The 13,530-nt window shown below is 41.9% G+C and overlaps 1 protein-coding gene across 9 annotated transcripts in view; it reads right to left on the bottom strand.

Annotated features, from left to right (window-relative positions):
• The window catches only part of ccdc142 (coiled-coil domain containing 142), a 125,796-nt gene that overhangs the window by 37,629 nt on the left and 74,637 nt on the right, over positions 1-13,530 (bottom strand). For all 9 annotated transcript variants that reach the window (XR_010017767.1, XM_063047017.1, XM_063047021.1 and 6 more), the window contains one exon: positions 12,450-12,625. Coding sequence is in view for 8 of the 9 variants with exons in the window: in XM_063047017.1 (XP_062903087.1) it covers positions 12,450-12,625 (176 nt within the window). In the remaining variant the exon portion in view is untranslated. The remainder of the gene's footprint in view (positions 1-12,449; positions 12,626-13,530) is intronic.

Raw genomic sequence — 13,530 nt, 5'->3', positions numbered from 1 at the left:
CATTTAAAAAGATCAAAGATTTCCAATGAGCTCCAAACCTAGTTAATTTACAAAGATTATACAAATCAAAAAAGTACAACAATAGATCCAAGTATGGTAATTAACTGCAATATTCAAATAAATTACATTCTCACTTAACATTTTAAGTGTGTATATTCATATTATAGTCAGGTGCTATTGTCAGATCCAATATTTATTGGCACGAATGGTGAAGAAATTCCTCAAATTTAAAATTCTCATAATTGCTTTCAAATTCATCTCTGGCCTAATTCTCCTAACCTTTGTAATTTGACTTACATTAAAGACATTCATGTGTTCAGGAAAAAATGTTGGAACTACCAAATGCTGGATAACAAGTGTATGGGGTCTTTCTTTTTGTGTTAAATTTAAAATGGCTTCTCTTGTTATGTTATACTGAAGAATGCTAGAAGGTCTCTAACTAGACAGTTGCTTGGGTTATTAGAGATAGCAGGGTGCTATTAGCCAATGGATGGTCATGTATCATTTTGTTTTCAGATACAATGCTGTATCATATGACTGGGGACCGGGGTTTTTGGCGGGGAGTCGGAGGAGAGACGGGGAGGACGGTGGAGAGATGGGGAGTCGGAGGAGAGACGGGGCGGTCAGAGGGGAGACGGGGAGGACGGTGGACGGAGTTTTGGTGGGGAGTCGGAGGAGAGACGAGGAGGACGGTGGACCTGGTTTTTGACGGGGAGTCTGAGGAGAGACGGGGAGGACGGCGGATGTGCGGGGGTTTTTGGCGGGGAGTCGGAGGAGAGACGAGGAGGACGGTGGAGAGACGAGGAGAGACGGGGAGTTGGAGGAGAGACGAGGAGGACGGAGGAGAGACGGGGAGACGGAAGAGAGACGGGGAGTCGGAGGAGAGACGGGGAGGACGGTGGACGTGCGGGGGTTTTTGGGGGGGAGTCGGAGGAGAGACGAGGGGGTTGGAGGAGAGACGGTGAGTCGGAGGAGAGACAGGGAGGATGGCGGACGTGCAGAGAGGCTCCGGTCAATCACTCCGGGTGGTCCCAAGCCGTGAGTTGACAGGATTTGGGTGGTTGTCAGGAATCGATTGAGCTCCAACGGTAGCGCATGAAGAACTTGAACTTTGATAAGTGTAGGTGCTTTTTTTTTCATTACTTTCCTCTCTGTATCAAATTTATATCAATGTCATAGAATTAGTAATATCTATAAAGTGTATTTGTTAAAATTTACTGGGTGTGCTGGCTGATGATTGATGTCAGAGGGGATGATAAAGACCCGATACGGATGAGAAGTGGATCAGAGGGGGAACCATCATTTTTAAATAACCTCTGGCTCAATTCTGTTAAAATAAGAGTGAAGGATGGTTAAAATGGTGCTGTAAAACTGTAAAAAGAAATAAACTGAGTAATCACACAATAATTAGCCTAATCACTGCTAAATAAATTATAATAATTTCTGAAAGACAACAAATCGGGCAAACAATAAAAGTAAGCAAATAGTATTCATAACAAAAGTGAGTCCATAGACACTGAAATAGTAATGCACTCAAAATGCTGGAGGAACTCAGCAGGCCAGGCAACGTCTATGGAAAAGAATAAACAGTCACCGTTTTGGACTGAGACTCTTCAATCAGGTCAGATTTGGCATAGACACAGAGCCTGGAGCAGCCTGAGCAGGCCCGTCTCACTCTCAGTACAGCACAGAGCTGAGTAAATGTCGCAGAGCCCTCAGACACGGAGCCTGGAGCAGCCTGAGCAGGCAACAGCCTCAGCCTCAATCTCATTTCAGTACAGAGCCAAGATAACATCATGGAACCAAGAGCAGGCCACAGTGTCTGCCTCAGTTTAGTGCAGAGCCAAGTAAATGTCGCAATGAGCAGAACCGGCCTAACCCTCGTCCCTTGACTTGATACCCTGCTTTTTCAATCCATCTGCTGCAGCCTTTAAATCATCCAAACATCCGGTCGTTCCTCACACTAGGACGCAGGCCCTGTTGCATTGATACACTTAGGGTTGGTACCCTGCCACCATGGTTTGCCCTGTATCCGACCTTTCCAAATTGGCCTGGTGCTTAGATCCATTGAACCTTACTCTCAGTTTAGGTGGATGGGATTTGAATCCGCCTCTTCTTCGTTCTGACTTTGCTCTGCTCCGCTTTCCCCGACCTTCCCTCAAATATGCCTCAACTTTGTCTCAAACATGTTTTAACCTCGCCTTGACTTAGCCTCATACCATATGCTTCGACCCTTACCTCAGTTTCATCCTTCCTTGCCTCTCAAATGTTTGCAGTGATTGTTTAAATTTTGATGTTGTTTAAGCTTTAAATGATTGATAAATTTTACAAGAAAAAGTGTTATTAATAAAGTATTTAGCTGTATTCTTTGATTTGTTTTCCGCCAGTAAGTAGTCACTGCGCTTCACCAGCGCCATCTTAAACCGGTGATGTTAGATGATAATAATTCATAATTTAATGCTTCACAAGTTGATTATGTGGTTGACAATGAGAAGTGATGTTGCAGATAGATATGAAATATGTCTGATCTGGGCAGAAAAGATAGGCAGCAGCCAATTATCTGTCATATGTGTCTGAAGATAAGAGCTAGGAGAAAGGACAAGCAATATGGTTCCTCGTCTATTTTGTCTTTAATAAGATTATGGTTGATCTGCTAATTGGTCTCAACTCCATCTCAAAGTTCAAAGTAAATTTATTATCAAAGTACACATTTGTCTCCATATATAACTCTGAGATTAATTTTCATCCGGGTATATACAAAGAAACACTATTGAATCAATAAAAAAAAACACATACAAGATAGACCAATAATCCATGTGCAAAAAAAAAGTGTTCAAATGGAAAAAGAATGAATGAATAAATAAACAAACAAACAAACAAGCAATAAATATGGGAACCTAAGATGAAGAGTCCTTGAAAGTGAGTCCATAGGTTATGGGAACAGTTCAGTGATGGGGTGAGTGAAGTTATCCCCTCTGTTTCAGGAGCCTGATTGTTGAGGGGTAGTAAATGTTCCTGAACCTAGTGCTGTTGGCCTGGAGGCTCCTGTACCTTCTTCCTGATGGCAGCAGCGTGAAGAGAGCATGACCTGAATTGGTGGGGGGGGGGGGGTCCATGATGATGGATGCCACTTTCCTGTGACACCACTCCTCGTAGATCTGCTCAATGGTGTGAAGTGCTGGGCTGCCTCCACTACTTTTGTAGGGTTTTCCATTCAAGGACATTGGTGCTTACATCCCAGGCCATGATGCAACCAGTCAGTATATCCTCCACTGCACTTCAATAGAATTTTGTCAAAGCTTTAAGTGACGTGCTGAATCTTTGCAAACTTCTAAGAAAGAAGAGATGCTGCTGTGGTTTCTTTGTAATGGAATTTGTGTGCTGGACCCAGGACAGACCCTCTGAAATGATTACGCTAAGGAATTTAACTTTGCTGACCCTCTCCACCTCTGATCCCCCCATGAGGACTGGGTCATGGACCTCCAGTTTCCTCCTCCTGTAGTCAGAAATCAGCTCCTTGGTCTTGCTGACATTGAGTGAGGGGTTATTGTCGTGGCATTACTTAGCCAGATTTTCCATCTTCCTCCTCTATGCTGATTTGCGTCACCACCTTTGATATGGCCACTGACAGTCGTGTTGCCAGCTAACTCAAATATGGCATTGGCGTTATACTTAGCCTCAGAGTCATACCTACCTGATATCAATTTCTCGAACAATTCAAACGTCTCTATCCACCTCGATTTTCAATATATTAAATGACTCAGTAAATCCTCCTAGATGGCCCACCATTCAGATGGCAACAGCGGTGCAGCTCCAGCAACCTGGGTTTAATCCTGACCTCAGATGGTGTTTATAATGAGTTTTTACACTCTGCTTGCAACCATGTAGGTTTCGTTCATCTGTTCTGGTTTCTTTCCGCGTCCCAAAGACGAGCTATACAACAGGATTACTGGCTACTGTCTATTGACCCTAGTTTAGGTTCGAGAGTCAGGAAAGTATTGTAGTCATGTGAAAGGGATTATGTTGAAGGGAAATTAGACGGGATTGGTCTGACAGTCAGTAAAAGACTCAATGGGCTAAGTGGGAATGGACTCCTACATCATAATATGAGAATTGAAACCATGACTGATTCCATGTTCTCCAACATCTGCCTTGTCCAGCCTCATCATAAGCTTTATTCTAAATCATCTTAAATTTATTTAAATTCCAGAATGTACATGCCTAATCTACTCATTCTTTCTTCATCAAGCAACTCTTCACCTCGGCACCAATCCAGTGAATCTTCTTTCAGTGACTTCAAGACAAATATTTTTACTTTTATAGAGTACATCAGAGTGATCTCATCAAAGTTACCACTACCTTTGAATGAATGGATAACTTTACTGCCATTCATATTTATTTGCATGTTACCTTTGGGTTACTTTTATGAGGACCCCCAGGTCTCACTTAACACCAACATTCAACAATCCTACACCATCCAAATAATCTAATATTTTTCCTATTCCTTCCAGGGTGCATAACCTCGCATTCAGCGCTGTAGACATTTAATTATTAACCAGTTAAGTTGTTTACAGACCTAAGAAATCACATTGAAGAAATATTGGAGGAGATTTAGAAATAATGTTTCTGGGTAGAATTTCAGCCTACATAAACTTGCAAAATGAAAGTCTAACCAGAACAGTGAGTAATAACGTGAACATTCTGGTTTTATTTCATAACCTAAATCTTCAAAAATCGCTTGTAAATATAGGTGCCTCATCACTTCTTATTTCCAGTAATTGTTAATGTCTGCCAATAGATATCTTCCTAGCTTGACATCTTCTTTCTTGGAAACATTTTATTAAATATAAATTTCAGAGAATTATGCAGGGTATTAAAATGGTAGCAAAATGCAGCCCCCATCAGCAGCATTGCTATAACCATCAAGAAGCAGTGTAACATGCTTAAAATATTTGGGTTTTCCATGAGCATGCAAGAAACCATGTGTAAAATAATCAATTAACTGGTATATTTTTAAAATAATGAATTATTTTTCCTCCCATTACAGAAGCTGATTTTTGAACATGCACTAATTACTCATTAAAATCTTGTCCAGAAAACTAAGCACAATTAAAAGTGTGCCATCAAAAAAAGGAGAAAAAAATAATGTACCATATTTATTATTGCAGAATGAACTGCTCTTTCACGTTCCTACTGGTCTTAATTTGATTCTGCTTTTTATATGTTAATTTCATTCCTGGAAACTGTACTGCTGTTCCATGCACCCATTTTTTGAATCCCAAAGTTCATCATGCATTTCTTTACTAACAAAATTAGATTTTGGTAGCGCTGAAATTAAACCTTGGTGACAATCGCACTTGTTATCATGATTTAGCATTCAAGTCCATAAGCCCTCGTGGAATAGTAATTAGCAGAGGACTCAATAATCTCATCAACAAATTACTGTTGCAAGATCAACAAACTGATAGCAATGGGATTTTGGGCAAAATACATTCAAAGAAGATGGATCTCAACTGAGTCACCCCTAGAATACCACTTTATACAGCATATTATGATATTGCATATGCTAATAACACAAATTTATTCAAACAAGTACAAACTTCTGTTCAGGCTACTAAATTTATTTTATTCAAGGGAAACAACCTTCAGCTACATGAAATAATGCTGTCTTAATCTGAAGGAGTCAGTATCAAATGAGAATGCCAAATGATGAAGATGAAAACTAGTACTAGGAGGGCCAATGTGAGCAGGGACATTTTATCCTACAACACGTATCGTCTGTGCCAAATGGCCAGTGCACAATAACGCACTCTCTGATTCTATAGCATAATTTTATGAAATAACATGCCAATAAAGACGATAAATTTCCTTATCTAATGCCTCAAATGGGGAGATATCTGAGTTTTCAGGAAATAATTATTCATTTAATATCATTCATAAGCTAAATTTAAACCAGTAGCTCCTCATCTGCGAGATGTAACCTCAGCTTTTCATTGCTGTCCAAAGAATTATCACAAACTGATGATTAAAAGTCAGCAAAGATAATTCAGTTATTTAAATATAAAATATCCATGCCAGTATGACCAAAGTAAGTCAAATACTTATTCTCAATAATCCCTACACAGCAATCAAATATTTTATTTAACACAATTAGCTTGAATGATAGTAGCTGAATAATTATTTCATGTAAACAACTTCAGATGTCACCCTTTTTGAGGCACCAGATAAGGATACAACCTTTATTGCCATGTCATTACATAAAACTATGCAATAAGACATCCATCATGATGGTTCATGAAGATCTATTTATAATTTTACTGCTCTAAGCTATAGAAATATTAATTACTGCCTTTATTCGTCAACAACTCCTGAGGTTTGTCATCAGCAGACAAATTTCCTTTGAAATGCTGTTTTTTTATTTGGCAGCTCCCAAGATAATTTCCAGCTTCCAAACATTTAACTCTTCATTTGGAGTGATTCTCCCACAGCACAAAAAACAATGTTCACATTTCCAGACTTAACACAGAAAGTAGGAAATGCAGAAGGCAAGGAACAACTAAAAATTGGAAAAAGGCACCCTAATGAATTTGAACAAAATTCATAAGATGTACATATTGTGTCCAAGACCAGAAATTAATGTTCGCTTGGAGCTTCCCTCGACCTAAATGGCTTGCAGGGCCATCTCAGTCAATGGTTGAGAATCATTCACACTGTTGTAGACTAATCTCAGTGAAGACTGATGTCAAAAAAAGCTGTGTCATTGCCTCAATAGTTTTATCAATTATTCTTACTACATTGTACCTCACATCAAACAAACCTCATACAGGAGAGTCAAACTATGGCATCTATGCTGCAGAACTGAAGTCACCTGAGATCAAAGATCAAAGTCCACAATGATTTCTAACAAGGTTCATGATGAGACCCTGGAAAACAAAGGCCTTTCCAAAACCTTTCAGCGAAGGTAGACTAGAACTCATCACTACTTTCAATGAACTAGTGCTGCCTTTGAAGGGTTGAAGAAAAGGTTATTTGAAGATCACGACCTCAGACACGACACAAAATTCACAGTCTATCAGGCAGCAGTAATCTCTGCCCACCTATATGCTTTTGAAACCTGATCAACCTGAAACAAGCATCTTGAGACTCAGTGCCACCTCTGCAAAACCCTCTAAATTCAATGTTAATGCTCTCCCAGGTAAACATACCCTGCGTTGAAGCCCTAGCTATTTTCAGTCAGCTATGTTGGGCAGCAAACTGCTCACAATAGTTCATTACCAACACAAATCACCTAGAAACACAGAAAAAGATTCAACGCCGTGTTCAAAGCTTCCTTGAAGAGGTACAACTTATCCACAGACTCCAGCGAGCCTTGGGCCCATGACTGCCCAAACTAGAGAAGGGACATTTGTAAGGGTATGAATTGGAAGTTAGAGCCATAGAACACTTCAGTGGAGAACTAGGCTCTTCACCCCACCTAGTCCATGCCAACTTGTTTTCCTGCCTAGTCTCGTTTACCTTCACCCAGACCATAGCCCTCCATACCTCTCTTATCCATGTACCTAACCAAACTTCCCTTAAATATTACAATAAAACCCACATCTATCACTTCTGCTGGCAGCTCATACCACACTCACACCACCCTCTGAGTGAAGAAGCTCCCCCTCAGGTTCCCTTAAATATTTTACCTTTCCTCCTAAACCTATGACCTCCACTTTCGGTCTTATCCAAAATTATGAGGACAGTAGATACCCTCATAATTTTGTATATCTGTATAAGATCTCCCCATATTCTCCTATGCTCCAGGGAATAAAGCCCTAATCTACTCAATCTCTCCCTATAACTCAGGTCCTAAGACCTGGCAACATCCTTGTAAATTTTTCCTGCACTATTTCAAGCTTATTGGTATCTTTATCTTATTGGTAGCTGACCAGAACTACACACAATTCTCTAAATTCAGCCTCACCCGACATGACAATCCAACGTCTATAGTCAATACTCTGATTTATCAAAATGCCAAAAGCTCCATTAACCACCCTATCTACCTGTGATGCCACTTGCAAGGAATTATTGATCTATATTCCCAGATTCCTTTGTTCTACTACACATCTCAATGCCCTACCCTTCACTGTGCAAGTCCTTCTCTGGTTTGTCCTGCCAAAGTGCAACACTTCACACATCTCTGCATTAAATACATTTTCAGCCCATTTTTTCAGGTGGCCCAGATCACATTACAAGCTATAATAGCTTTCCTCACTGTCCACTATGCTCCAAATTTTGATGTTCATCTATAAATTTGCAGATGCAGTTTACCACATTAAAATAAATGAAAAACAGCAATGGACCCAGCACTGATCCGGCAGTACACCACCATCAAAGAGGCAACCATCTACTACCACTCTCTGTCTTCTGCTAAGCCAACGCTGAATCCAACTGACTACTTCATTCTGAATGACAAGTGACTTAACTTCTGTACCAGCATCTCATGCTGGACTTCATTAAAGGCCTTGCTAAAGTCTATGTGGATATCTTTCACTACCTCTCCTTATCAACTTTCCTGGTAACCACCTCAAAAAAACTCTCTAAGATTGGTTAGCCACAACCTACCATGCACAAAGCTATGCTGACTATCCCTAATCAGGCACTATCTGCCTAAGTACTTCCATCCTGTCCCTTAGAATAGCTTCCAACAATTGGCCCACAACTGAAGTCAGGTTCATCGGTCTGTAATTTCCCAGCATATTCTTTAACGTCCTAAATTTTGCTATCCTAAGCACAGTGAAGTCCTGAGAAAGCAGTAAAAGGAGCAATTTCCTCACAAACTATCCTCTCACCATGTAGGGGAGTCTGTGATTCCCACACTGACCTTATTTGGTACCTCAGAACCCACAAAATCAAAATGGAAGCAAGTCATCCTTGATCCCAAGGAACTGCCTAAGAAGGGTTGCTGAGTGGCACTGCAGGTAGTATACAGTCTCCAAGCTCCTGTAACTCACATTCAATCCCAACCAATGGTACTGCCTGGGTAGAGTTTGCATATTCCCCCTGTAACAACGGTTTATCCCAATGCTCCTGTTTCCTCTCGCATCCCAAATATATGCTGGATGTTAGGTTACTTAGCTTCTGTACATTGGTGAGAGAGTACATCAGAATAAAACAAGGAGCTGTTTTGATGAGATTACTCTGGGATCAAGCAGACACTGATGGCTGAATGGTCTCCAGTCTTGTCAGGAAATATGACAAAGTATCTGAAGAAAGAGGCTCTGCAGTCATATGCAGGCCAAGAATATTATATTTCAATTTTTGAAGAATGTTGGTGATCAAGAGAGTTTTAATTATAGTCTGGTAGATTCTAAATATATTAACTCCACTTATCCACTTTATTGGATTACTACAGTCATAGTCATACTTTATTGATCCCGGGGGAAATTGGTTTTCGTTACAGTTGCACCATAAATAATAAATAGTAATAGAACCATAAATAGTTAAATAGTAATATGTAAATTATGCCAGTAAATTATGAAATAAGTCCAGGACCAGCCTATCGACTCAGGGTGTCTGACCCTCCAAGGGAGGAGTTGTAAAGTTTGATGGCCACAGGCAGGAATGACTTCCTATGATGCTCTGTGTTGCATCTTGGTGGAATGAGTCTCTGGCTGAATGTACTCCTGTGCCCACCCAGTACATTATGTAGTGGATGGGAGACATTGTCCAAGATGGCATGCAACTTAGACAGCATCCTCTTTTCAGACACCACCGTCAGAGAGTCCAGTTCCATCCCCACATCACTGGCCTTACGAATGAGTTTGTTGATTCTGTTGGTGTCTGCTACCCTCAGCCTGCTGCCCCAGCACACAACAGCAAACATGATAGCACTGGCCACCAGAGACTTGTAGAACATCCTCAGCATCGTCCGGCAGATGTTAAAGGACCTCAGTCTCCTCAGGAAATAGAGATGGCTCTGACCCTTCTTGTAGACAGCCTCAATGTTCTTAGACCAGTCCAGTTTATTGTCAATTCGTACTTGTAATCCTCCACCATGTCCACACTGACCCCCTGGATGGAAACAGGGGTCACCGGTATCTTAGCTCTCCTCAGGTCTACCACCAGCTCCTTAGTCTTTTTCACATTAAGCTGCAGATAATTCTGCTCACACCATGTGACAAAGTTTTCTACAGTAGCCCTGTACTCAACCTCATCTCCCTTGCTGATGCATCTAACTATGGCAGAGTCATCCGAAAACTTCTGAAGATGACAAGACTCTGTGCAGTAGTTGAAGTCCGAGGTGTAAATGGTGAACCGAAAGGGAGACAAGACAGTCCCCTGTGGAGCCCCAGTGCTGCTGATCACTCTGTCGGACACACAGTGTTGCAAGCACACGTACTGTGGTCTGCCAGTCAGGTAATCAAGAATCCATGATAGCAGGGAAGCATCCACCTGCATCACTGTCAGCTTCTCCCCCAGCAGAGCAGGGCGGATGGTGTTGAACGCACTGGAGAAGTCAAAAAACATTACCCTCACAGTGCTCGCTGGCTTGTCCAGGTGGGCGTAGACATGGTTCAGCAGGTAGACGATGGCATCCTCAACTAGTCGGGGCTGGTAGGCAAACTGGAGGGGATCTAAGTGTGGCCTGACGATAGGCTGGAGCAGCTCCAGAACAAGTCTCTCCAGGGTCTTCATGATGTGGGAGGTCAATGCCACCGGTCTGTAGTCATCGAGGCCGCTGGGGCGCGGCATCTTCAGCATAGGGACGAGGCAGGACGTCTTCCACAGCACAGGAACCCTCCGGAGCCTCAGGCTCAGGTTGAATACATGGCGAAGTACTCCACATAGCTGAGGGACACAGGCTTTGAGCACCCTGGTACTGACACCATCCAGTCCTGCAGCCTTGCTTGGGTTGAGACGTTTCAGCTGTCTTCTCACCTCTTCAGCTGTGAAGCCCACCGTGGTGGTTTCATGTGGGGGAGGGGTATAGTCATGAGAGCAGGGTGGGGGACTGTGAGGAGGGGTAGGAGGGGAGAGTGGAACATGTGTTGGTTGGGGGTCGACAACAGGTGGCTCATGTGGGGGATGGGCAGGGGTCACAATGTCAAATCTGTTAAAGAACAGGTTAAGTGCGTTGGCCCTGTCCACACTGCCTTCAGCTCCTCTGTTGCTAGTTTGCCGGAACCCAGTGATGGTCCTCATCCCCCTCCAGACCTCTCTCATGTTGTTCTGCTGGAGTTTCCACTCAAGCTTCCTCCTGTACCTGTCTTTAGCCTCCCTGATCCTGGCTTTCAGGTCCCTCTGTATTGCCCTCAGCTCCTCCCTATTTCTATCTCTAAACATCCTCTTTTTAGTGTTCAGGATGTCCTTAATGTCCTTCGTCACCCATGGCTTGTTATTTGAATAACAAAGGACAGTTCTTGTTGGAACATTGCAGTCCACACAGAAGTTGATGTAATCAGTGATGCACTCTGTGAGCCCATCAATATCCTCTCCATGTGGCTCACAGAGTGCCTGCCAGTCTGTCACCTCAAAACAACCCTGGAGCACCCCAAAAGCCTCCTCCGACCATTTCCTCACTGTCCTCAAGGTTGCAGGTTTACTCTACAGATATTATTAGGGATAATAGTGAATATTAGAGATAATACTAAATGTTGCATTAGTTAACACAGAGAACAAGCTCTCACAAAACCTGTATTCGCATCGCCAGCCCTGCATCTCACACCAACGCACCCAATTTAGCCCTTGGAGACAGCTCTCTCCCAAAAGCCCTGTATCAATATACAGACTATTCCCATTGCCCTGCACCCTGAACCAGACCTGTTCAATCTGTAGCCAGTCCTGTCGAGGATCCAGCTGGGTAGATCTCCCACACCTCTGCATTACTGGACACCTTGCAAACCTTCTGCCATCACACATGGAGTGCCCATTCACTAACTGCCTTCAGACAACTTTGCACTGAAACCGCTCCCTGTCAGTCGTGCTTACGGGAACATTATTCCATGTACTGGTCCTACTGTCCCGCTCTCTAGCCATAGCAATGTATTAATCCCAGATTTCTCAATGCAGAATGACTTCATTTTGCATAACAATGACTCTCTGACTCATTGACAACATATTACCAACTGTGAACAAAACTTATACAGATAAATGGGATCACAAAAATTATGATTTGGTAGTTTAAAAGGCATTTTGGTAGAAATAGGAAGAGTTAACTAATTATGCACAACATGAAGTAATTACACCCATAATTTTGAAGCGTTAGATGCCATAGCTGTTTTATTTCGGATATGCAGCTCCTTTCCTATCAATCATATCTAAAAAAACATTAATGCAAAAGTGAAATGAAACAAGAATATGGTCAAATCTTTTCTTGTCTTTGATTAATTATTGAACAAATTGGCTTCAACAGTAACATTTCTCAGAGAAGAAATACTAGTTACAAATGAAATCAAAACACCACTCACTTTTAGATCCCCTTGAGTAAGTAGCAGAAACTGATTCATGGACCAAGAAGAGAGAAACTGGAATCCTTTGGTCATTAACCAATGGGAAGAGGTCTGCAGCGTCGTAATGCAATGACTCAATGTTCGCACCAAGATAGACGGCGCTACAAGCTTGCAAACCACTCCATTACTGGAACCTGCAAAAAGGAATACACTATGTATCTCTGAAAATATAAGCATGGGCAAAAATTACAAATCTTTCAAACCTTGCCTTTTCATTTAGAGTGAAATGAACATCTTTGTAGCCAGCAACCAATCAATTAGCTTGTATATTTTCCTACAACACAGAAGTCCACTTCAGTTCATCAAGTCTAACCTATTCTTTTCAGATTCCAATCAATCCCCTCAAAATAACTGGTGACAAAAATCAGAACAAAGTGTCCCACAGAATGGATAAGGTTTAGGGAAGACTTAATCACCTTCAGGGCTAGAACGTAAGAAATAGGAGCAGGAACAGGCCATTTGCCCTGTTGCACCTGCTCCACCATTCACTGGATCATGGCTAATTTGGCAATGGACTCAGCTCCACTACCTGCATTTTTCCCATACCCTTAATTCCCATGCTATGCAATAATCTATCTGTGTTTTAAATATATTTGATGAGGTACACTCTACTGCGTCCCTGGACAGAGAATTCCACAGATCCGCTACTCTCTGGAAAAAACAACTTCTTATCTCTATACTAAATCTATTCCTCTCAATCTTGAGGATATGTTCCTCATTTTGGTCCCATGTACCAGTGGAAACAACGTTCTTGTCTCTATTTAATCTATCCCTTTCATAATTTTATGTTGGTATAAGATCTCCTCTCATTCTCCTGAACTCTACTGAGTATAGTCCCAGGTGACTTAATCTATCCTCATATTTCTCTCTGAAATTAACCTGGTGAACCTTCTCTGCATTGCCCCAAAGCCAGTATATTTTTCCTCAAGTAAGGTGACCAGAACTGCCTGCAGGAGTCCAGGTACAGCCTCATCAGTACTCTGGATAGTTGCAGCATAACCTCCCTGCTCTTAAATTTAATCCGCTCACAATGAAGGCG

Source organism: Mobula hypostoma, chromosome 4 (assembly GCF_963921235.1).
Source record: "Mobula hypostoma chromosome 4, sMobHyp1.1, whole genome shotgun sequence".
Taxonomy (NCBI): Eukaryota; Metazoa; Chordata; class Chondrichthyes; order Myliobatiformes; family Myliobatidae; genus Mobula; species Mobula hypostoma.
The sequence above is the reverse complement of the archived record's forward strand: the minus strand, read 5'-3'. Positions and strand labels throughout refer to the sequence as shown.